Here is a 24,592-nt window from a genome sequence, read left to right as displayed (position 1 = left end):
TTAAGTCTCAGCCTGGCCAGGGCAGGAGACAGCAGCCTCACTCGGGATTTGTAACAGCATTGCTGTGGCCCTGTTGCCCGTATTAAGGTTGATGCCCTCTTGCTAYGCAGTTGCTATGGCTCCCTCACTAGTCCTGTTGCTGTGCAGTTGGAAAAATTTGGTTTCACATGTGTGTTCTGAGCATCTGAAAGTCTGATCTCCCAGTCTTTTGTAAAAATACATTGGTGTGCTACTTTTAAGGATGACTACTGGCAGGGGAGTCATCAGTATTTTTYAGAAATTACTAAAGCACCGCTCATCTTCCTTATAAAAAGATGTTCAAAATTTCATAATTGTGAAATCAGAAGAAAACAAACTGAAATGTTAGCCCACTTATAATCCGCTAACAGTCTTGTAGCGTCTGTATTTTCCASTCATATCTTATACCAAAAAACCCAAAGGCTAACTGGGCCTAAACCCTGTACTGACTGGGCCACAACAGATGACATTCAACTGAATTATACATTGAAGCCATGCAAAAATCACGAGTTTAAAAAATTTGTGTGTCTAATATAAAGATACCCATGCCCTTCTACTAAAGCAATAAACACCTATATTTTATTCATCTACTGCAAATCAGTGTGTAAAGATGTGTATGGCTTTATTAATTAGAAATATTTTCTATTTTCCAGTATCATAAGAACATTAACCTTACAAAATTGTGCGAGTCTAGTAACAGTCCTTACAAACCTAAGAATGATAGTTTAAAAAAAATTACCTTTTGGTTTAAAAGTTGTTTTAAAATTAATGATCTAAAATTTTATAAAGTGAGAAAGATATACGGTATCTAAACTCTACTAACTACAGGTCACAGTACTTATTACAGAGAAAATCCTGTAAGCTGGCAATGCAGATCACCTCTGTGAGGAGACTTTTTGCTTAATTAAGCACGAACTCTGAGTATTCTTAAATTTAATTTGAATCTATATTTCCTCTGTTCTAGGCATTTTAAAATGCCCCACAGTAAAGTGACAATTGTTTTCTCTCATAGTCTGCATTTAGTGCTGCACTGTCTTCCAAAATTGCCAGATAAGAGTCCAAAGTCTTTTCAAGCCATGATGCTTTCCAAGTAAAATATTAATATTGCTTACACCACAGCACACTTTTTAGCACTCAGCGAGCAAAGCTCCACATGTTTAGCAAAGCTAAAATGCAGCTAAGGACTTCCTCTTGCTGATAAAACAACCAAGTGTAATCAACTATCAGCCTGTTGATAAATCTACTCTTTAACCAGGGCAAAACACAACTCTGGAGGACAATTTACAAGATACAAAATTTATTTCACATAACATTTTAACTAAGTAAGCAAACATTTCATTTTTTTAGATAGCTACAAGTCTGCACTGAGGGGCTCATCCTCCTCCCACTGACCTTCACAAATATTGAATAAGCCTCTCCTGTTCATTCACACTTTACACAGACTGGCAAATCATGGAACAGAACTCATGTTTTCAACTCCCTCAAATTAATGCTATGAATATTGAACAGTAATCTATATTTAAATCCCTATTTTCACATTTCTAAACATGGCACAAATATTTATCGTGCTATTAATGTCAACTAGCAAGCTAACAATATGCTTACCTTCTATATTTTCATTTCAAAACTGAGGAGCAAGCTTTCCCACTATTACTGATCTATCTTCCTCTGACTGAGGAGTCCAGCTGAAAAAAGAATATAACTCTAAAATGGCATCCCAATGAAGCACTGTCTAGATAGCATAAAGGCCAAAGCAGCACCCAATTAATCACGCAACATATGCTTATTTCGTTGAGAAACACTGATGTGGATTAATCCATTGAGTTTAAATGTCTTGATTCTAATGAACTTAATTAGTAAAAAGAAGAAAGGTTGCTTAGAGAATGAGCTACATGGCAAAAAAGTTTGTTCTGTTGACAAGCCACCACAATAATTATTTGGGGAGGGAAGACATGTAGAAATTTTGTGAGGCAACAGATGCAAATTCTTAGTTAGAAAGAAATAAAAACTTTAAGACAAATTTTTAAGCTTATTATCAGTAACTCATGATTTCAATAGTTTGTTTAATTTTTGGTGGATTTGCTATCATTTCAGGTCTTGACTTCAAGGCTAGCTAACTTTCTAAAGATACCTTATGGCTTAACCAGGCATTCTGTACTTACTGCTGCATCCACTAGTGAAGTCCTGTAATCAAGTTAGGCAGGAGACCAAACTAAGCCTTGAAAATGATTCCCTGTGGTCTCAAAATCCATGATTTTTTACAATTATTTTGTGTTTGCTCCTGAGTCTCTTCAACTGTAGGTTGTAGTCAAGGAACAGTATTTTAGGAAGCAAACCAAGGGACCAGTATTATCAGGAAGAAGAGTGAAAAGCATCTTCCGGGGTTGGAAGAAATGCTCCTGCAAAGGAGTCTATCCTCAACTCATATCAGACACACTACACTCCAGATTAGTTTTAAGACTCTTAATATCTGGGCATCCTTTTTAGCTATATGACCAACATGTTTCAGTAAGCTTTACATCAGATAATAAAGGATCCACCAGAAGTACTTCCCTACTAATAGTTCATAATATAATTACTATAATATGACACTTGCAGGAAACAGCAGACCCCTGTTCTTTCACCTAGGTGGCATTGTAAAAGTGTAAAACAGCCTGGACTTTAATGCAGCATAATAATACATTCTAATTTTAATGCTAACACTTGGTCTTGTTTTACAGTAACTATGATAATCATCCAGCCTGAAATTTAAGAACAAATTTAAGAGTAAAATATGCATAATATTACCAAACTGTAAGAGGTAATTGAAATATTTGCCAGGCTTAATCTTATTAGAATCGTGTCCTGCATCCCCTCCCACCCCCAAAAGTCTGGGTAATTCCCATCTACACAAAAGGAAATCTCTATTTTGCAATGGCATACCCACACATACATGGTACTTCAGTTAATGCAGATGAAGCCATATTTTACTTTATCCACAACATTACAGAGCTCCCAACACCGTAGCTTATAGAGGGCAGGTACTTCCCATGAATGTGCAATGATACATATCCACAGACATACAGCAACAGCAGAACAATGAAACCCATTTGAAAGATTGAAGAGATACAAGTATCATTGATTAACAAAGGAGAGGAACAATGTATCAGTTTTTAGAAGAATTTGTCCAATAAGCCTTGAATCAATGAAGTAGTTTTCAGTGGATAAAATTATAAGCAAATAAGTCTCTTTTATATCAACGGAATTACTCATAAGGCTTAAGTTTATTCATGTACTATAACATTTTGGGATATACTAGTTTGGGATGTGAAAAACATTTTGGCCCATACAATTAAATGGCTGATATAGATGATAAGTAAAGCAAAATACATTTTTATATTCAGTTATGAATTGTTTTCTAACCAAATACATCATGCTACCTAAGGGAAAAAGGGATCTAACATCAGAGCCAAGTCCTGATGGCAGCTATGCTGGCAAAATTGACAGTAGTTTAAATTAAATACATTTTAGCTCTATACATCAGGTAGGAAGCACTAGAAACATTGCAGAACCAAAATACTCAGCCCAATGGAAAAAAAAAACCAACTTAGATTACTTTCTCTTGACCTATTTTCAGGCTATGAAAGCACGGACTTAAGTTCCCCTTTGTCATTAGGGGGTAAACTAGTGCAGAAAGAAATGTTAGGACATGTAGAAACAAAATGAGAGAGAGAGAGATGTGGAGCTAAAACAGGAGCTTGATGAATCAGAAAGACAAAAACATTCTAAAATATAAAAATTTTGGAAAAAACACCACCACCCTACAATGAACAGGAAGGAATGAAGAAATTAGCAGAACAATGAGGCTTTCACTAGCCTGTATGTCAGGGGAAAAAAGCCATCAGTCAATCAAATGATAATTACAGAGAAAGAATTACTGCCCAGAAGAGGTTCTTCCTCAAAATGCCTTACTATTCTTTGTGAGTGTAATTTTAAATGGTAAATTAACTACACAGGGTCAGATCTAGATTTTAAAGACAGCACCAGGGATAGAACTGGGTGATAAAGCATGATACCAAATACATTTTATATATCTATTGCTTCAGAAAACAGCTATGCTAACAGCAGAAGAACAAACATATAATCACTGCGTCCAAAACATGATTCCTCTAAGGTAAGCATAACTGTTTTTTTATTAGGTATATTTAAGAAGAAATAAAACTCATTACTATACTTCTGGTTGACCTGAAAGAGACGTTTAAGTCCCTTCACTTCTATGAACAGCTACTAGAAATCCATCACTTCTGGAAAAAAAAATCCTATATTATTATTAGCGACCAAAGCGAACACAAGACACAGCACAGACCAGAGTTCCTTCTAACTGTTTGAAATCTACTTATAAGTAATAGCTAGATCCTGAAGCTCGGACTGAGACAAATCCTTTAAATTGGCATTTAAGTAAATATAATCATGCTGATAACATCTGATTTAATAATTCAGCTTTACTATATGTCAATGTTTTTAGTCAGTCCAGACTGAAATCTACCAATGATTACCACCAAGATGGAAAGGTTACTGCACTAAGTGAATTAAACAGGGTGATACTGGATCCAGCATTATTATTATTATTATTTTTTGCTAGTGCCTATTATTAATAAGGAAACATCTGCAAGAAAACCCTGACTGTGGGTTGATAATCTCTTTTGCACCAAAGGCATGCACACAGAAGCACACAATCTGCTTTATACATAATTTATTGCTGAGGCTCAGCAATACCAGTCTCACTGACAAGCTATTGTGACATACCACCTTTATTCTCTCCAGAAATGTGTACGTGACAGCAGTAACTAAGCCTCCCCTCCAGAAATTCATCAAGGAATTTATGTTTAGAAGTAACAAAACAAATAGTAAGGCAAATAATAAGGTCATGACTGGCATCTAGTATTTACTGAATGGGACCAGTGGAATCAAAGCTGAAATCATGTAATTTTACCACAAACATAATACACTGGAGAATAGAGAAGCAACCCTTACCGCTTCATTTTGTGGTCCTTGTTTAAACATGTGTAGCAACAGTGATGCTTAGAAATCCCTTAATACAGTGGCATGACATGACTGCACTGCAGAGCTGTTTATAACAGTAACCCAGAACTCCTGATTCATATTTAACTTGATCTGGCTAATGCTAGTTGTTGTTTTTATTGTTAATATCCCTTTGCATCCCGTAACATGATCATTGGTCAACTGTTTGCTCAGTGAATATCAAGGTTGAAATGAAATAGTGATACAGTGATATGACACGGGAAATCTTCAAAACTGATTTTTAGATTCAAAAGTCGTGGCACTTGCTTAACTAGATTATCTTTTCCCAGCACTGAATTTGCAATTTATTGCTTCCTTATCATCAGGCACAGTACAAAGCCTGCTACAGCAATAATCCTGTTTGCTTGGATCAGATCCTTTTACTCATTGGTATTCCTGTTCTACATTTATTTAATCCATTTATTTAAACCTAGTGACTTTTGGATTTTTAATAGCAACAATTATTATCAAGGGTGTGAAGTTTTTCACATGTCCTGGTGAATGCTATGAAAATATTTTCTTTAATTATTCTCATTATAATACAATTATAATTATATAATAATTCTTATAATTATTATTCTTAAATATAAGAAGGGAGGCCAGACTTAGACTCATATCACAGACAGACTTTATATGAGTGTTAAATTTAAGGATATGGGTACAACCTTTTAAGTTTAGATATTTTCATATCATGTGCTGCAAAGGTGATATCCATTCCATTGACACACATCTCGGAGTAGTGGAAGTCCTAAGTACTGGGAAAATATACATCAGAAAACATACCCTATCGGGAAAAAGACCTCCTCCAAAAGGTAATGAATAGTGTTACAACACACACACATAAGTTTAATTTATTTGGCTTCTAACAAAGACAACAGAAGGATAAAAACCGTGACTACCCTTTCTCCCTCCATTTCATTGGTTTCTATAGTGAGCCTTGGAAAGATAATTAGGGAACTCTCATACTTAGCAATACTCTGGACAACTTTTATCAATGTTACCACGCCTAAACTCTAGTCTAGTCTTGAGCGGTGTAAAACAGAACAGATAGAAAATTTTTTCTCCTCACATGAAAGCTTTCTAGGAAAACAACAAATTTCATGATAAAAATTGTAGCTAGCAGAGTTATTCAGATTTTCTTTACACAGTTTTTTCTTAATAAAAAGAACCTTTGTAATTAAAACAGCTAGAACTTTCAAACAAATTTAGTTTAAATGACATTTTAAATTAAAACACTCCAAAATTTTCTCCTACCATGACTAGCACAGAGTCTTCCATGAGCCTATGAAACCATGCAAACATTTTTCCAAGGAGTCATTATTGTCAGTCACATTCTCTAGTTATGGAATATTTCTTTAATCAGCATTTAAGATTTTGAAAGTTTTGCCTTAAGGAAGTAGATTCCAGGCATCTTACTTTTATTCAAAAATTATCGACTCAAAATGTGTTGATGTTGTAACACTGGTCCTGGTAATAAATACATTTCTATGTTTACTCCAAAGCTGCTAGCCTTAAGGGTAATATTTTTCTACTAGAATGCAAGAAACATAAATAACAAATAAATTTGTTATTCAGGCAACTCTCTTTTTTTTTTTAGTGTTTGTGGATAAGCAAGAAATAGTGCTTGCTACTGTACAAATAATAATGCCAGGTTCCCAAAGAATGTATAATCTAACACACTTATCTCTCCAAATTACTCAAATGTTTAATTTTACTACATGAATAGCCTTAAGTACGTAAGCAGGATTATTCATATAAAAAACATGCATATAAATGTTTGCAGGACTAGGACCTATTTAGATTACAGAGAGTGAAAGGAGATGTGAGAAAACAGTTTTTAGATATTTTATATTTTCTTTCCTCACTTTTGTCCCCTCTTTTACCTGTTAGTTTTTGCCTAGTGGTTGAATTTACATATGCCTGCTTTCAGGTTGCCAGCTGGYCAGTGGTCCTTACCAACATTTACTACTCAATTTTTCATTTTTTTTTTTTTTAAATCATCAAACCAATATTCAGGACCAAATATTATTTTATTTTAACCTGTGCCTCTTCTCTCTAGCCAAGTTGGCTAGGCCACACAGGTGTAGATAAAAACATAGCTTTCCGGAATATGCGTTTTTATGGTGTACCGGAACAGTGCAACAGGTTCAAAGATCAGTCAACTACTCTGACAACCATTTTCATGACTATATATGGAAATGAGTCTTCAAGCAATCATACGGACTATTGGGTGTTATTATGGCAACTATGCAAGTGATAAACCATAAGCACACCTTGATATTACATAAAATCACTTAGTACAGTCCAGAGGAGTTCAGCGCACCATCTTGGCTGTACTTCCTCTGACCACCATATCAGCCTGTACAACGTTCGTATTTCACAGTTCATGAAGGCATCAAGGAATACGCAGGTGTGTTTAGACCTTAGTATAATCACTTGTGTCTACCTACAAGGGACAGCTGAGATTTAACTGCAGTCATATTAACAGACAACATCTCACATACATCCACACAGTGGATGAGCCCCAAGAGGAACAGTATGTTCCTCTCTACCTTCAAATTAGATTGCAACAGAACGAATAAAAGCAGAATCAACATGCCTTTGTGTTGTGGGACCTGCTGGTCCAAGGCAAAGTCACTCTGTGTTACTCAGTGTCAGTATCAAATTTAAATAAGTGCCCTGTGATGGAAAAGAAGCAACGAAAGCCAAAGATGATGCAGGCCTGGGTGTGGGAGAATCATGCAAGATATGAGAGGACTGTTCAAGTGGGGAGGCAGGRAGGAAAAAAAAAAACAAAAAAAAMCCAAAAAAAAGCTTTAGCAAAAATCTTGACAGTACTGTATATACTGCATTTGATACCTAGCTCTACCTCCCTGCCTGAATTTTCCCGAGTTCTGCAAGCTGGGAGTTCTGCACACCTATTTCACCAATATGAATTCTGCACTGGAAAAGAAATTACAAAACAGTCTCAAGGCACACTACTTATTTCTTTAGTCATAAGGCGCTCCGATAATACACCTCCCATTCCTACTGAGGGCACAGAGACATTAAAGTATAAAATAACAAGATAAGGCAGAAACAAGGAGGAGGAGGTAAACTGAAATTTTATTGAGCTTCTTATTGTGCGTTCAAGAGAAAGCAAGGAGCAAAGCTAGGTATTTTGGGTTTTGTGAGTGCCCATAAAAATATTTTAAGGCGAGCTCCCAGAAGACATCATTTATCTTCACAGCACAAAGGTTGCGAACCCTGGACAATGCAGTTGTCAATATGGGCACTGGAGAGTCTTGTTAAGGCCCAGGTAACAGAAAGAGCATGATGATATGGTTGTCATGCTTCAATAAATTTATTGTGTTTCTTAGGATTAAAAGGAATAATGTATCCTGCTCAAAATCTTCTTAGGAAAGATAGCTAAATATCTGTTGGGATCCCAAGTTTATCAGGGATGAAACTGAGACTTTCACTCTACTTCAAATTAGCAACTAGTGCAATTCACCCCTTCCGCAGGGTGACTGCTGTCTCAGAATTGGCAGTTTACATTCAGAATGTTGTTCTAACAATAAGTATATATTTTTATTTAAATGGTGTAGAAACTTCTGCGCTCAAAATAAAATTGATAACAAAACCCAGACATACCTTGTCTTCCTGTACCATTGAGGTTTTATTTAACAAAACATGTAAACTGCTTTCACTCTAGGAACAAGTCTCAGAAGGCTAATATTTTACACAGTCAGTTGGTAGAGAACATTGCAAGAAGTGTTGAAAAGTAATTTAAGATGAAACCCAATTATATTTTGTAATATTTCTTGAAATATCCCAGTTCCTTCCCATGTTAGCAACCAGGGTGCTATTTGATCTTTGAAAGGTCAGCAGAGTTTTGTTTGAAACCATATACATTTATTCTGCAGGATAAAAATAACCAGGTATGACTGAAAAAGTTAATTAGCAAGAGGTACCCTAAAAGCACACATGTGAAATGAATCAGTAATGGAAATACACAGGTGCATCCACTTTGTTYCCTGGACTGTTTTACATGCAAAAGACATAGCCACAGCACAGTGGAAACAGGCAACAGAATTAGAAGCCTCTGAGAGGATTTTATTTCAGCCCAGAAACAATGCTAAGAAGTTAATAACCAAATGCAGAAAGTATTATGGTTCCGAATTAGAAAAGCAAAGTTCAGACTTCAGTTTGCCCTTAAGTACTCTTCCTGCTATTAGTATCTATACAGAAGAAAACCTTTTGTATCCTCTCATATCCTGAAGTCTCATGACTTGCTATGCGGGCAGGGCTCCTATGTATGGGTCATAAGGTTGCATTCACCATTACATCCCAGGACCACTACTAAAATACGTATTTAATTTTCACTCTAGTGTAAGAAAGCAGGTTGCTTTAAGTACATTGCACGGCGCTTAAGTAGCCTTTAGGATTTTTCTTTAAAGCATTTATGCAATCAAATACACTTATTCCTTCGAAAAAACATGAACGGAAAGTAACGTACACTGAAAATTAAAAAAATAACCACAATACTTTAAATACCCTTCCCGCTGCTAGCTACACAGAGGAGCGCAGAGCCGGCGGGCGCCGAGACCCCGCAGCGCCAGGCTGCGCCCTCCCGTGAGCTGCGCCCCCCACCTCGCCCCGTCGCGGGCGCCGGCAGCCGCTCCCTACCTGCTGCTGCTGCTGCTGCTGCTGCGGCTGCTCCTGCTCCGGCCGCTGCCTCCCGCAGTGCCGCGGCTGGGCCGGGCCCGCCGCCACCTGCCGCCGCCAGGGCGGGGCGGGCGGAGCGGCAGCGCCCGGAGCCAATGCCAGGGCGGGCCGCGGCCGGGCCGGGCTGGGGCGGCGTTGTGGGGCCGTGCCCCGATAAAATGGTCTCGCCGCGGACGGAATTAGCAGCCGCGGGGTGCGGGCCGCCACCACAGCGCGGGCGGGCCGGCCGGCGTGTGGGGGCAGGCGGCGCGCGGCGGCCGTTGGCTCCCCGCGCGCGCGAGGGGCGGCGGGGCGCCAGGGTCCCTCCTCAGCGCCCCTCGGAGCGGGGCCGCCCGCCCCCAAGCCTTGCGGCGCTTCCCCCTCGCTGCACGCCTGCCCCGTTCTGTTTTCACCGCTGCGCGCGCCGCGACGRCAGCGGAATTCCCGTGGAGGCCATTAAAAACCTGACCTTGACCCAGCGTGACTCCCGCTGGTGACGAAGCGGTTAAACCTCAGCGGCGCGGGGCAGGGCGGGGCAGCGGGAAGGGAACAGGCCCGCACGGCTTCGGCGCTGTTTTGGGTCCTACCGGCCGCCGTCCTGCAAGCGCCGCCCACGCGCGGCGCGCGGCGCGTTTCAAAGCGGGAGCCATGGCCGAGCAGGGCCTGGAGATGGCCTCCATGATCCCGGCCCTGCGGGAGCTGGCCAGGTAGGGCGCGCCCGGCCCGCGGCCGCCGGCCCCCGCAGGCGGGAGGGCCCGGGGGAGCGTGTGGCTGTGGGGAAGTGCTGGTGTGGCCGAGCGGGTGGGCCCCCTTGCCCTGCTAGGGCGTCGCACCCGGCGTCCTGGGGACTGCTGCTGTGTTGTGCTTCTGACGTGGCTTCCTTCAGAAGTGAAAGACCTTAAAATAGCTGTTAGTTCTCTGCAGCATGCCTTACGCTGCTGGATTAGATGCCTTGCTGGTTTAAAGCTCCCCTAGTCAGGATTGCATCCAGGAGTTTAATTGTCATTTACTGCTRTTCAGTTAAAGGAGTTAAAAATAAGATGTTAAACACCCTGTTTGAAGCACACACTCCAGAAGATCCCTCGGGATGATGGCGTGGCTGAAGCAGCCTTCTTTGTTCCATTTGTTCCTTCTTTATTTTTAAGCTAGCTATGGAAAGCTCTTTTCTGCCTTTTTTCTTTCCTGAATATCTTACATTCCCTTTAGCGCTGTAGTTTGAGTGCTTCATAACAGCCACGTTAAGCATAAAAAGTAGCACGAGCACCATTGTGCAGATGCCAAAATGGACCTCATCTTTATGTCAGGGAGGGAGGGAAATTGTGACAGAGTTGGCACTTGGGTTCCTTGCTTCCTGAGGTAATGCCCTAATCAAAGGTGTTCTTGATCTTTTGTGGTTGATTGGTAAAACACATATGCAGAGAAACATTTTTATTTGCTGTTGCTCAGGTTGTGGGAAAGATAGTCTGCTTAAATAGAYAGATATCCGAGTTTTCTGCAAGCATGCTGTGATCCAGTTTGTAGCCTTCACTGAAGCAATCCAAATTGTACTTGTTAGTCCCAGCCCTAGCTCCAGTCTGCATTGTATCAGGTGAAATGAACCTACTTATGCTTGAGACTTGAAGTTACTACAGTCATTTGCTACATATGCCCTCACAAATCAAAAATTGCTGTTGTCCAGCTCAGTTTACTAAAGCTGCAAATACTAAACTGGTATGAAAGCTTTTCACAGCTGGGGCCTATTTCAGGGACATCTTACAGAGATAAAAGTTTGGCTCTAAAGTTGTAGTGGCAGCAATCTCTGAAGCTAAAGAGCATAGCTTTGTGTTGTGGTAGACCACTAATGGGTGTGGAGATACAAGTGTATACTGAATATTTGACTTCACGGCATCAGCTGATGGTTTAGTCATCAGAACTGTTGCTGTTGACACCTCTTACCTTGTGTACTGGCAGCTAGTCAGTTGGGTAATTTTGTAATTCCAAGATTAAAATAGGTTCTTAATTTTATTTTTCTGCACCAAAACTGTTCAGTTGCTTTTGTAAGTCCCTTAATGGGTCAGAGATAGATTTAATATATATATCAAACATAATTGCATATCAAAAAAAAAAAAGATCTTTAGCACTTCATAAATCTTTATTCTTTTGAAAAATGAGGAAAAAGAGGAACAGACAATATACTGGTCACAAAAATGTGAAATCAATTTGTATTTCTTTTTGAAAACTTCTAGAAGCAAAAAGTACTAATTTCAGTGTTTAACATTGTGTTGCTGAGATACACTTTAAATAATTATTTTCTTTTTAAGTGGATATTGGTAAAATAATATATTTTTAATTTTAGTGCTAATCCAGAAGAATACAATTCAGTTGTGCAGAAACCAAGACAAATACTCTGCCAGTTCATTGACAGAATTCTTACAGATGTAGACGTTGGTAAGTATTACATCCCTTGCTTTTAAAATTATGATCTGTTTTGTTCTGTTTGTTTGTTTCTTTCTTTCTGCTTTATGTARTTCCTGCCAAAAATAAGTTATAGTTATATATGAGTTACAGCTTCAACAAAAATTTAATAGCTGAATGCAATACCATTTATGACTTATTTTTAAATAATCTACGTGATGAAATCTTTGCTGTTATGATATGAAGTAACACAAGTTAAATGTGTAACTTAGAAAAAGTAAGTATATGAAGTGCAGAGGTGTATGAATATATATGCTCACATTAAAAATCAAGAGTATTGTATCATGTAGTGTGATTGTTTATTGAGTAATATAGCTTGCAAATCTTAATACTTGTAAGGTCTTTCAGGATTGAAATACTTTGATGCAAACAGCTTTATTTTAAGTTTTAGAATAMTAATTAGCCCTTATTTTAATACTCCTTAAATCATGTTACGTTTCCAATTATTGCAGTACTTCAAAAATGCCCAGATAATTATGAAATATACAAAGTAGCATTTCTGGTTACTTGTACATTTGTATCAGGGAGAATCACAGTAATGGTAACCTGTTTCTGAGGTATAATTTCATGCAGCAGTCTCAATGAGACTGGTATTTGGTCCAGGAAATGGATTATTTTAAGTACCATATCCACACTACTCATCAGACAATGCATTTGTTACTCCTCTTATATTCCTGAGAGATAAGGCTATAAAAATAAAAAAAGACAAGTCATCCTGCTTTAGATACTGGTTTTGAATATATGTGTTGTATATGATCATCATGTAACTTTTCTGGTTAATTGCTATCTAAATCCAAGGTAACTTCTTTCTTGTGCTCTTTAACCATGTGGATTTTGGATAAATCTGAGGTGATTCAGATATCTGTTTCAAGAGAGGTCTACAGCAGCACTAGATGTCTTTAATATTTTGTTAAATTCCTCTAATTCAATAACCTGAACTTGATATCTGAAAACTTCCATTTCTTGCAACTTTAGAACAATTTTCAGGGTTTTTTTTTCCTGCCAGAATCATAAACCTAGAGAAAATTATGCGCTAAAAATTAAAATGTTAACTTTTTGCTRTTTTTCACTAATTGAACAGTTGGCTATAGTACTAATTGAATGTTAATAGATGTAGTGTTAATGAATAATACTTCAGCTGAGTAATTAATATTTTTCTTCATACAGCTTGCCATCATCACATACAGGATCTTCACTACTGCACAAAATCTTTGTTTTGTGAATTTATAAAGCACTCCTAAGTGATAACTATACAGGTTTAATATCACATCATAATATTTTATAYGGTCATTTTCTTCTTTCCCTGTTAAGTATGAACAAAATCTGTGAAGTTGCTTTATCATGGTACTAATTCAGAAATCTATCTTTTTTTTTTTTTTTCCAGTTGCTTTGGAGCTTATTAAGAAATCTGATTCACAGCCAAGTTCTGTAATGCTGCTTGATTTTATTCAACATATCATGAAATCTTCCCCCCTTATGTTTGTAAATGTGGATGGAAATCCGGAGGAAACTGAATGCAGTTGCATTGGTGAGTTTGTTGAAAAATTTCATATTGATTTAAATTTTCTAGCCATGGGATCATATAAATCTCCCTTTTCYCCATTTTTATTCTCTTGCAAGTTCAGCATTGCATGTTTATAAGTTAATCTTACAATACCCTTTTATAATTGTAAATTGATTTGCACTTATGATAATGGAAATTTATCAAGATATACCAGGACAGAGTCTGACCTTATTCATTACTGTTTAGTCAGTAAAATATTGCCCTGTTCCTGTTCAGGAGATATCCTGAACCCATAGTCATTTCCTAAGTCTTTTTTAGATATGCAGAAAATGTAGATGAAATGGTACCTAGCCTAAAATCTTTTTTGTTGTTGTTGTTAAGCCTTTTTTTTTTTTTTTCCACTTTTCCTCTTTTTCAATAAGGTCTCTTGCCTCCATGACGGCATTCTGTTTACCAAGCCCAGATGCATTTATCTCAAGGAGATTTATGGTTTTAGTGATGAGAGGCCTGTTTTTTTCTCAAGAAGTTGATCTTAATATGAGCTTTTGTTTTTATCTTAAAAAATGTTTTCTGTGTGCTGTTTCTATTTTATTTTCCTAGAATTTAGTAACTGGATCATAACAAGGCTTCTCCGAATTGCTGCAACTCCAAACTGCTCTACTTTGCACAAGAACATCTGTGATGTCATCTGCTCTTTACTACTTCTTTTTAAAATGAAGAGTTGCTCCATTTTTGAAGTACTAACAAAAGACTTGCTACAGCTTTTCCAAGACTTAATCTTCCTGCATGAAAGAGACGCACAAAAGCATCTCTGGGGAGATGTGCTGGTCTGGCCAGTGACTGTAAAGAGATTTTCAAGCAATACAAATGACAATGTTGGATATTTAAGATTGGCACCATTACAGCTGATGGGCATGCCCAATGTAGAAAGTTTGGAAGTTATATTAGTGTCTATTCTGACAGACATTGTTGCAGATGTGTTTTTTGTAAGACAAGATATTATTCTGTGGGGGATAGGTTGCTCCCTGTTGGAGTATGGTGGTCCAAAAGTTAAAGCTTTGGCAATTAAATTTTTAATAAAATTAATTCATTTGGGAGGACCTCCAGAACAGCTGGCCAGTGTTTTCTTCACAGTCTTTTTTGGAATTTTACAGTCAGTACTTGAAATGGATGCTGAAGAATCAGGACTTTTTGAAGAACCACTCTTACTCTTAGTGAGGACATTGTTGCCATTTGAAGCAGATTCTTACAGAAATATTGAACCTGTCTACTTGAATATGCTACTTGAGAAGCTTTGTGCATTGTTTGAAGGTGATGTGTTCAGGTGTCTTCAGTCTGCAAAGCTGAAAGCTGCTTTTTGCCATATACTGCAATATTTTCTGGAGTTTGTTCCAGCTGGCTATGAGTCTGCCTTACAAGTAAGAAAAGTCCATATCAGTACCATATGCAAAATTTTTGTGAATGTACTTGGTACTCAGGAAGAACAAGAGGTAGGTTAATTTTTAAAACTGTTTTTATCATAGGAATGAGTAATGTACAAAAACCTACGTCTGTGCAAAGAAAAATCTAAGAATTATTGTTTTAGTTAGATAATTGGATTGATATTCTCAGCTGGTTCACATGATTTTACAGGTTACAGCTCTTTGATAACTTGGATATATCTGAACCCTACTTTTCAGATGCAGTAAAGTAGTGAGAGGCTATGCAGGCACAAGGGTCTGTCTGTAATCATAGTATAAATTAAGGATGTCACAGTAAAACTGGCTCAAGCAAGGGGAGCTTAACAAATAATTTCACTTTATCTGACTTGCTCTTAGTTTCTAAYCATGTGCTTTTAGTCATATTTGTTGGGGGCAGGGAGACAGAAAGGTTTAAGATAAAACAACGAGGTGTTGGTATGCCAAGTCTTCTACCCCATACACCCACATCTGTACCTATTGTCTCTTGTGTCTACCTTGATGGCTTCAGTAGCCAGGCACAGTAGCAATAATGGAGAAACTAATTCAATAATCCCAACAGACAGCTGAGCAAGATGAATGAAGGAACTAGCATTAGCAATTCTCTCTGATAGAAACTCAGGAAGTTTCATTRCTTATAAAAGCTTTCATCATTTAACTAAGACTCTTAAACTGAAGGGGGTTTTGTTTGTTTTTTAAGAATTTTGTGACTTTTTGATATTTTAAGTCTTGTATTTTAAGTCGGAAACAATGTTATCATGTCTTTGGAAAGTAAGGCATAGCATACATCATGGTATTTCTGCTATTTGTCCATCCTAGTATCTGGTGAGTCCTCTTTATACAGCATTAAAAACACAAGCAGAAGAAATTATTCAAGAACTTCACCATCAAAACCAGCTAGACACTTCTGATACTGATGGGTGGAGCAGCAGCAGTGATGAAGTTCCAGAGAAAAGACAAAGACTAAGCCTACAAACAAAGCATCCAAAGAAATCACCTATACCAGTAATGTATGACATTTATTCAGTAACCACTTTTATAGTAATTTGGCTAGTAAATAATAACCAAATGTCCTAACTTTTTTTTTTTAAGCAGTTTCTTCATAGCAACTACATTGAATGGTCTTCTCTCTGGGAAAAGAACTTTTTGATATTTTGAAGGATCGGAGTCTATAGATCATTTTTGATTAAGCCAAACTTTAGAGGTTGTTTTTTTAATTCTTAATGTATTCAGTACAAATTATTTTACTTTCATTTCTGTTCTTTCAAAACAGAAAAGCCAGGAGAATACGTATATATGATATGATAGAATCGTGTACAGTTGCACTGGACCTGCTCAAAGCATGTCTAGTTAGATTGCTCAAGGCCTTGTCCAGTCAAGTTTTGAATATCCAGGGATGGCAATTTCACAGTCTCTCCGGGTCTCTGTTCCAGTTGTTTCTTTTTTTTCTTTTTTTCTTAAATATCAGTTGGAGTTTTCTGCATATTACCTTGTGTCCATTGCTTCCTGTCCTTCCACTGTGCACCTCTGAAAAGAGTCTGGCTCTGCCTTGTGTACAACCTCCCAGTAGGTATGCAGCAATAAGATCTCCCCTTAGCCTTGTTTTCTTAAGGATGAACAAAGCTAATTCTCTCAGCCTCTCCTCTTATGTCATGTGCTTCAACTCCCTGACCATCTTGAACTTGCTTCAGCATGTCGTTATCTTTCTTGTACTGGGGAGCCCAAAACTGGACACAGTACTTCAGATACAACCTCCCAAGTGCAGAGCATCATCGATCAGCCTTCACTCCTGCTAATGCAGAATCCTGCCCAATATGCAGTTGAACTTCTTTGCAGCAAGGGCGCACTGCTCTCTTATGTTCAACTTTTCCACAAATCCACCAGCTCATTTTCTACAAAGCTGCTTCTTAGCCAAGTCAGCCCTCAGCCTGTTCTGTTGCATGGGTTTATTCTGTGCCAGATGCAAGACTTTTCATTTGTCTTTATTGAATGAACTTCATGAGGTTCCTGTCAGCCTTTTTTTTCCAGCCAATTGAGGTCCTTGTGAATAAGCAGCTCTCCCTTTATCCACAGAGCCAACCACCTCATCATAGAAAGGAATCAGGTTAGTCAGGCATGATTTGCTTTTGGTAAATTCATGCTGGCTGTTCCCAGTCACCTTCTTGTTCCTTATGTGGCTGGAAATGAGTTCAAGGACTTGCTCCATAACTTTCCCAGGGACTGAGGTTATGCTGGCCAGCATTATAGTTCCTTGGATCTTTCTTCTTGCCCTTTTTGAAGATGAGTGTGATATTTGGCTTTTTATAGTCATCAGGAACCACCCTGGTCACCATGACCTTCCAAGGGTTATAGAGACCAGCCTTGTAATCACATGAGTCAATTCCCTCGGACCCTTGGATGCATTCCGTCTGGTACCATGAACTCGTGTATGTCCAGCTGACTTAAGTGCTCCCTGACTGCACCCGTCTTTACAGTTGGTAATGCTGTATTCCCCCAGACAGACTCTGCTAGTAGTTTCAGGGAACTGGGAGGCCATATGGCAGATACTGCCAGTGAAAGTTGAGGCAAAGAATGCATCGAGTACCTCACTCTTTGCCATGTCCTTTATCACTGCATCCTCTGCCGCAGTGAGCACACGTTTTCCTGAGCCTTCCTTAGCTTTTTGCTGCCAGTGTAAAATATGTATATGAATGTGTGTGTGTGTGTGTATGTCTTTGTGTTTGTACGAATTGTAAAACTTCCTCTAGGTTTACAGTTGTATGAGCAATTTATACTCTGTTTAAACTCACACAGTCCTAATACTTAATCCATATATTCATGTGCATAAAATATTTGCATGGAAATAGATGTTGATATAAAAAATAAGGTGTTCATACGCTCTTTATGCTCTTCTTATGTATTTGAAAGATCATAATCCAGATCATTCTCTTTTGTTTGTTACTTGACTTGACATCTAAACAAACTATTAAAAATTGTTTTATCCTTTTTGGTTACGCCTTGTATCTGTAATAACACTTTTAGTATGGAGTTGCACCTTATAGTCTTGCAGGTGAGTTTTGGCTTGCCCTCATATTTGTTTTCAGAATTAATATTTTGCTCTCCCAAAGAGCACAAGTAAGCTAAAGCTCCAGCTGATATTTTCCTAATGCTGTAGTCTTGTATCCAAAATTGATTGGCTCTATTTTTCTTATGTTGACTTCTCATTTCTGAAAAAAAGTATGTRTTTGAAAAATAATTAGTATTGTCAAATTACAGACTTAGTCCTGTGAACATGAAATTGAAGAGCACACTATGGAATGCAGTCACAAAGAAAGCTGCATCCTTAATATTTCTTCTCGAGCAAGAAATTCCGACAGCGGATATTCTTCAGGCTGTAGAAGGGATTGCTGTAATGCTGCGACTAGCTGCTTTGTGCATAGTTCACTGTTCTCCCCCGAATTCTACCAGGTAAAGGTACCAAGGTGAAACCAAGAAGCTAAAAGTTTCTTGTAACTGTTAGTTGTGATTTATGTAGATTACTTGTAAAAGTTTCGTAAGTCCTGTATAAGAGTTACATTTTCATTGTAACTTTGCTTGTAGTGTTAAATGCTTGTACTCAATTGCATTAATCATAACTTCTATTTTTTTAACAGTGTAGATTGTAAAGTAACTCATCCATGTAACACTGACACTTCTAAAAATACACCCAGCTCCTCAGATTCTGGGGTGAATGTACAACTCACGTGGATTTCCTCTGATTTTATCACAAGAGTAGTGAAAGTCTGCAGGAACCTATTAGAGGCTGCTGCTCAAATTATTAACCTGGAACAAGTGATTGACAGAATAGTGAAGATCTTTGATGCTTTGCTGTATGCACAAGGTGAGAAATTCTAAACTAACACGTCTTTTACTGGATCTGTAAACTAGAAATGCAGGTAAAACTGAATTGGTTTGTTGTGGTGGATGAGTTGAAATTATAGATCTTATGTTAGAACTCGATTCCTGTACAAAAATGGTTACATTAAAAAAAGAATGTTTTTCTCTGTATAGAGAACTTCCTTTTTTTTTTGAACACAATTTGTAAGTCTTCATTTTTCTGTACTTCTGTTGTTCTTGTTCACATAAAACCTACATGGCAATAGTGAATATGCATAAGAAATTAACTTTGTAGGCAATGATTTTTAGCTACTTTTCTTTTTAAAAGTAAGGCATGCTGCTTTTGGATATGTATTTGTTTCACCCAAGGCTTTCAAATCTTCTGGCCAGTTTCAGCAGAATTTGGTGTGCAGATAGCATACTGAAAATATGAAGTGCATACATATTTTCTAAAAGTAGCTAGTTGGATGAAGGACAGAAACTACTAAGACCAAAGTGACACTGTGAGTTCAGCTTACTAGACATCACAGAGTCCACCTGACATTCCTTGTACAAATCCTGAAATACCAAAGTTGTATTTGTTCTGCTGCTCATGGAAGTACAATGCTGCCAGTGGTTTCATGCAATTTTTATTTGCTCTAACACTACATTATTTATTATTATACCTCCTAAAATGTAGAACATAAACATGTGGGAGTGAGTATTGATACTGACGTTTGTTGATAGAAAAAATAACGTTCTGTAGCAAATTAAGTATATAAAATGTGTATCTGTTTTGTAAGCTATATGGAGCCATAAGCATGTGTTTTGTTTTTGTTTTGTTTTCTTCCTTTCCTAGTAAAAATTCCACTGAGTGACCAGATTCTTGATAACTTATGTGGAATGCTGTCTCTGCCCTGGATTTATAACCACTCTGATGATTCTTGTTTTAAACCATCTGCTTTTGGGTATGATCCTCTACTTTTGAGTCAACAAACTGCACGTAGTTTCTGTAAGTATGTTAAAGTAAATAAAACCTAATATCTCCTTGGAGAAATTCTTTTATGCCCCAATTTTACTTTTAAAAAGTTTAATCTTATCTTCTGTGTCCTTTTTGATAATTAACAATATTCAATTTTTGAATATTGTGAATGATTATATAAATTTATTAATGAATATATGAATATTGTGAATAATGATTATATAAAGTTACTACTTTATTTTGTTTTTCCCTTCAGCACCTCAAACTCGGTCACACTGTGTGTTCCTTCTGTCTCTCTTCCCAAGAAACATACGTCTGGACTGGAGAAAATCCGTTTATCTTTGGGCACTACAAAGCCCCAGTGAAGTAATTCGGGCTACCTGTGTTAAAGGATTCTCTGTCCTGCTTCATCCATCAAATGTGCAGTCCTACAGTATGATTCCAAAATCTCTTTTGTATGTATTAATTTTGCTTTTCTTTCTTCATGTGAGAAAAAGAAAACTGTGTATACAAAACATGTATTATAAGCACCAAAATAGATACTTATTTATATTTCATTCAAAATTTACTGGGTCTCAATTTGAGAGGTCGTAAAAGGTATCAACGGGTAGGTATAAGTGAAGATGTTTGTCTGATAGAATAGTGTTCACTTACCACGTCAATATGCAATCTACCTCAATAGTTGAAGACCCCAATCCTAAATAATAAATTTAAACTAACCAGAGGGAATGGGATCTTTTTGTCAGCAAAACATACGTGATGTTCGTCCATGTGTCTCTTCATGTTTTGAAATGTTTCAGGTTTTTCTGCTTTTTGTATACATGTCTTGCTCTCTTCTATGCTACTGTTTCTAGTCTTAAATTTCTTTGTAATATGCAAGACCCACCCTGCACAGTGCTATTTCATACACTTAAAGCCTCAAAGTGGTCTGAAAAGCAAAAAGACATTTTAGCGAGACAGATCCTTTAAATCGTCCTAATAATATTCTCAGTATAATTAGAGAATTCAGACAATGTAGAAATGCAAATTACTAGGTAAACAGTTTATTAAAATGGTTTCATTTTTATTTCCATTTCAGAAATCAAATCRAAGATGAGTCTGAGCTAGTCAAGGAGGCTTGTGCTGCTATAGTTGGGCAATTAGCTTGCTGTCTTTCTGGTACATTCAGTGTAAGACCTTCCTTATTGGACTCTGATATTAAGCATGTTAATTATGATATCTTATGTAGCAGCCTTACTGTGACTTCAGCTCATGAAAAAACTTGCTCTGTGCAAGCCTGTGTTTTCAAGCCATTTCTTAGCCTTCTTGAGAACAAAGAATCCAGTTCAGTAAAGCTAGGTATGTGACTTTACTTTTATTAACAGTTTGCACTTCTGTACAAAGTACTAAGCCACTACTTTTGTATCTGTTGATTACTTTTTTCCTGTATTGCTTTTTTATAGCTGTAATGATGCTTGACATCTTGTATTTCAGTTGATATCCGTGCTAATGTTTGTTCTTATTGATATTCCTGTCAAACTAAGGTGGCTTAACTTTGGTCTGTGGGTATGTCTGGAAGTCTAATACTTTTAAAATCTGAATTTTAAATAACTTTTTAGGTGTCAGTGTACTAAAGTACTAAGTGTCTTTTCCTTCCTTTCTCCAACCAATTCCTCCCAGCATTTATAGAAAATATACCTCATCTTTGCAAACATCTGGACTTAAACAGTGACAAATCTAGTGTAAAGATTCTTGTTGGGTCTTTATTAAATCTAATGGAAGATCCAGACAAAGATGTAAGAGTGGCTTTTAGTGACTGCATAAAGAACATATTAGAATCCTTGGACTCTGAAGAAGAATTCATAAAAGAGGTGAATTCATGCTCTTTATTTTTGTTGATGTTTTTGCTAACTTAATATGATTTTGTTTCACTAATATTAGATACTTTAAAATGATTTTTTTTTCTTCTGTGTTCCAGCTCTTTGTTTCAAGAATGAAAGAAGCCTATACAAAAGCCAAAATATCAAGAAATAATGAGCTGAAGGATACCTTGATTCTCACAACCGGAGACATTGGAAGGTATTTCTGATGGTGTCTTGAAAATTGGAAAGTATTGTCAGTYTGGAATGCAGAGTAACTTTTTGTCCAAACGTAAATGTAAGTTTAAATTACTTATTTCAAGCTCAGTCTTCATCCAGAGTCCTTTGGAACTGTACTAAGCCTTTGTTTCATATGGAGTATCCCTCATATTAATTATTTTTTCTGTCCTTTAATAGCAAGTACAGGTAAGCTATTTAAAATATAGTGATGAGTTGTTTTGTATTATGGTAACTGTATATTCTTAAGTTGTTTTATTAATGTGATGTTTTTCTTCTTTCTCTCCTTTTCACTTTGTAAGGGCATCAAAAGGAGATTTGGTACCGTTTGCCCTCTTGCATTTGTTGCACTGTTTGTTGTCCAAGTCAGCCTCTGTGGCTGGAGCAGCATATACAGAAATTCGGTCCCTGGCAGCAGCTAAATCTATAAAACTTCAAGCTTTTTTCAGTCAGTACAAGAAGCCTATCTGTCAGGTAAAAGGGAGAGAGTTGCTGATTTGCATAGACATATATTTGGATTCCTTTTTTTGTGTATTTAACTTTTATCTTTATAATTTTCAAAAAAGTATTGCACAAACTGAAATGCTAAAACAGAGGAACTATGTAATTTTTTGCGTTGTATGGCACCATGGTTACAAGAGGCTAAGGCTTAAAATTGGAATTGAATTTGCCCCTTGTTACAAGAATAATACTGCAATGATTGATTTGGGTTTTGGTTCTACCTGTTACCTAAAGACAGAAGTTGTGTTTAAAATTTAGAAAAAGTATTTTTTTTAAATAATTTCCTAATTTTTAATAATATTTGAATTGTGTGCTATGTCTGAGTCAAAGTTTGCAAAATTAAAGGCAATCAAGTAGATGATAATCCAGTTAGATCCACGATTAGTACTTTGGGATGGATGTGCAATAAAAGAGAAAGAAAAACAAGTTCATAGAAAGAGAAGTGAAACTTCTGTGTTTATTTTTAGGGCGTAAAAAAGGGGAAAATAATATTAAAAAATGTATTTCTTTATGCTTAGTTTCTAGTGGAATCGCTGCACTCCAGCCAGATGGCAGTACTGAATGCTCCTTGCCAGGGTAAYGAGCTGCGGAAACAAGAAGCTGCTCACCAGAGAGAAATGGCTCTGGACATGTTATCTGAGATTGCCAATGTATTTGATTTTCCAGACCTAAATCGCTTTCTCTCAGTAAGTTGATTGTTCCTTTTTACTTTTGATTTTTTTGTATGCTTGTAGATTTTTATTTTAGTCTACCATTTTTCTCTGAACATCACAGATGGGAATTTTTGCTCTAGCTGCTGTTGTTTACTAGAATTAGAATAATTTGGAATTGCTGCAGCTGGGCGTACAAATCAGGAGGAACAAATTTATCAAGGAATTACAGTTGTGGCTACAGTGCTAAAAGTACGATGGGTGATGAGCTATCCAAGGCCTACAATACTCACTGAGTACCTCTAGCTTAGTGATTTAGGGCACCGGAGGGGTTCTTTTTAAGGTGTGGTTTTGCTTTGTCTGCTTTCCTTTTTCAACTGAAGAAAGCCACCATTCTGTGGATAGAACACTTCTGGATCTGATTAGATATCTGTTTGATTTGAAGTCAAAGTAGCTCATACATGTTCTTTTCATACTTGTGTTGGTAGATGGGGAACACAACCGGTGAGCAGTGTTCTAGTTGACTGGTAGGTRGGTTTTAGGCTTTGGGATTTTATTTTAAGATTTCCTTTTGTGAAGAATCTGGATGGACAAAAAAAAGTGTTAGCTCACCTTTTATTTGGATGTTTCTCTTAGTATTGGTTAGATGAAGCACCTCCCTAAAATAATTATTTTTATTTAACTGTATTCATGACTGGGTGTTTCCAGCTCAGTAAAGTCCTTTTTACCTAAGCGTATGGGCATAAACGTGTGTTGTCATACTGACACAAAGGGAACAAAACCAAACCCTGGATTTTGGACTTCTTGGAGTTTTTTGTTTTGTTTTTTTCTAATAAGTGTTCTTAATTTACTAGCGGACCCTGCAAGTTTTGCTGCCCGACCTGGCAGCCAAGGCCAGTCCTGCAGCTTCCGCACTCATTCGAACCATAGCAAAACAGCTGAATGTAAACCGAAGAGAGATTTTAATCAACAACTTCAAATACATCTTCTCTCATTTGGTCTGTTCCTGCTCAAAGGATGAACTTGAGCGAGCGCTTCATTACCTCAAGGTAAATTGGCATTTGCTATCTTACGCATGCAGATTAGAAGCAACGATAGATGAATAGTGAGCTTTTTYCCTCCTGCTTTATTTTATTTTAGGGTATTGCAAAAAAATAGATGAGGATTTTATACATACAGAAGTGTTTTTGCTATTTATAATCTGTTCCATTGGCCCTGAGAAAGTGTTGAAAATYTTTTCCTATCTTCAAAATTCCAAAGACCTGAATTATCTGTTCAGCTGACTGGAAGCGCTCTCTTTGGTTCTTACAGTCAGTCAGCCTGAGTCTAATACTTTCTGTTTCTTCATGTACTAATTTGACTGATGAAAT

The 24,592-nt window shown here is 37.3% G+C and overlaps 2 protein-coding genes across 5 annotated transcripts in view; one reads left to right on the top strand and one right to left on the bottom strand.

Annotated features, from left to right (window-relative positions):
- PLS1 (plastin 1) overlaps positions 1–10,299 on the bottom strand; it is a 50,027-nt gene extending 39,728 nt beyond the window's left edge. For 2 of the 4 annotated variants that reach the window (XM_026087010.1, XM_026087013.1), the window contains exon 1: positions 9,748–9,814. The gene's annotated coding sequence lies outside the window, so the exon portion shown is untranslated. Of the gene's footprint in view, positions 1–9,747; positions 9,815–10,234 lie in introns of those variants that run through there. The other 2 variants (XM_026087011.1, XM_026087012.1) reach the window with 2 other exon arrangements.
- A 32-nt stretch (positions 10,300–10,331) lies between these two features.
- Positions 10,332–24,592, top strand: part of ATR (ATR serine/threonine kinase) — a 43,502-nt gene continuing 29,241 nt past the window's right edge. Inside the window, exons 1-15 of the mRNA XM_026087009.1 lie at positions 10,332–10,472; positions 12,101–12,192; positions 13,604–13,747; positions 14,324–15,213; positions 16,000–16,190; positions 18,436–18,627; positions 18,813–19,039; positions 19,874–20,026; positions 20,253–20,451; positions 21,075–21,334; positions 21,656–21,846; positions 21,954–22,054; positions 22,374–22,545; positions 23,091–23,258; positions 24,077–24,271. Of these exons, the coding sequence (XP_025942794.1) occupies positions 10,414–10,472; positions 12,101–12,192; positions 13,604–13,747; positions 14,324–15,213; positions 16,000–16,190; positions 18,436–18,627; positions 18,813–19,039; positions 19,874–20,026; positions 20,253–20,451; positions 21,075–21,334; positions 21,656–21,846; positions 21,954–22,054; positions 22,374–22,545; positions 23,091–23,258; positions 24,077–24,271 (3,234 nt within the window). The 5' untranslated portion in view covers positions 10,332–10,413. The remainder of the gene's footprint in view (positions 10,473–12,100; positions 12,193–13,603; positions 13,748–14,323; positions 15,214–15,999; positions 16,191–18,435; positions 18,628–18,812; positions 19,040–19,873; positions 20,027–20,252; positions 20,452–21,074; positions 21,335–21,655; positions 21,847–21,953; positions 22,055–22,373; positions 22,546–23,090; positions 23,259–24,076; positions 24,272–24,592) is intronic.

The sequence above is a fragment of the Apteryx rowi genome, unplaced genomic scaffold (assembly GCF_003343035.1).
Source record: "Apteryx rowi isolate R43461 unplaced genomic scaffold, aptRow1 scaffold_70, whole genome shotgun sequence".
Lineage (NCBI taxonomy): Eukaryota > Metazoa > Chordata > Aves > Apterygiformes > Apterygidae > Apteryx > Apteryx rowi.
Note: the sequence above shows the minus strand (reverse complement) of the source record. Positions and strands in the feature narration are given on the sequence as shown.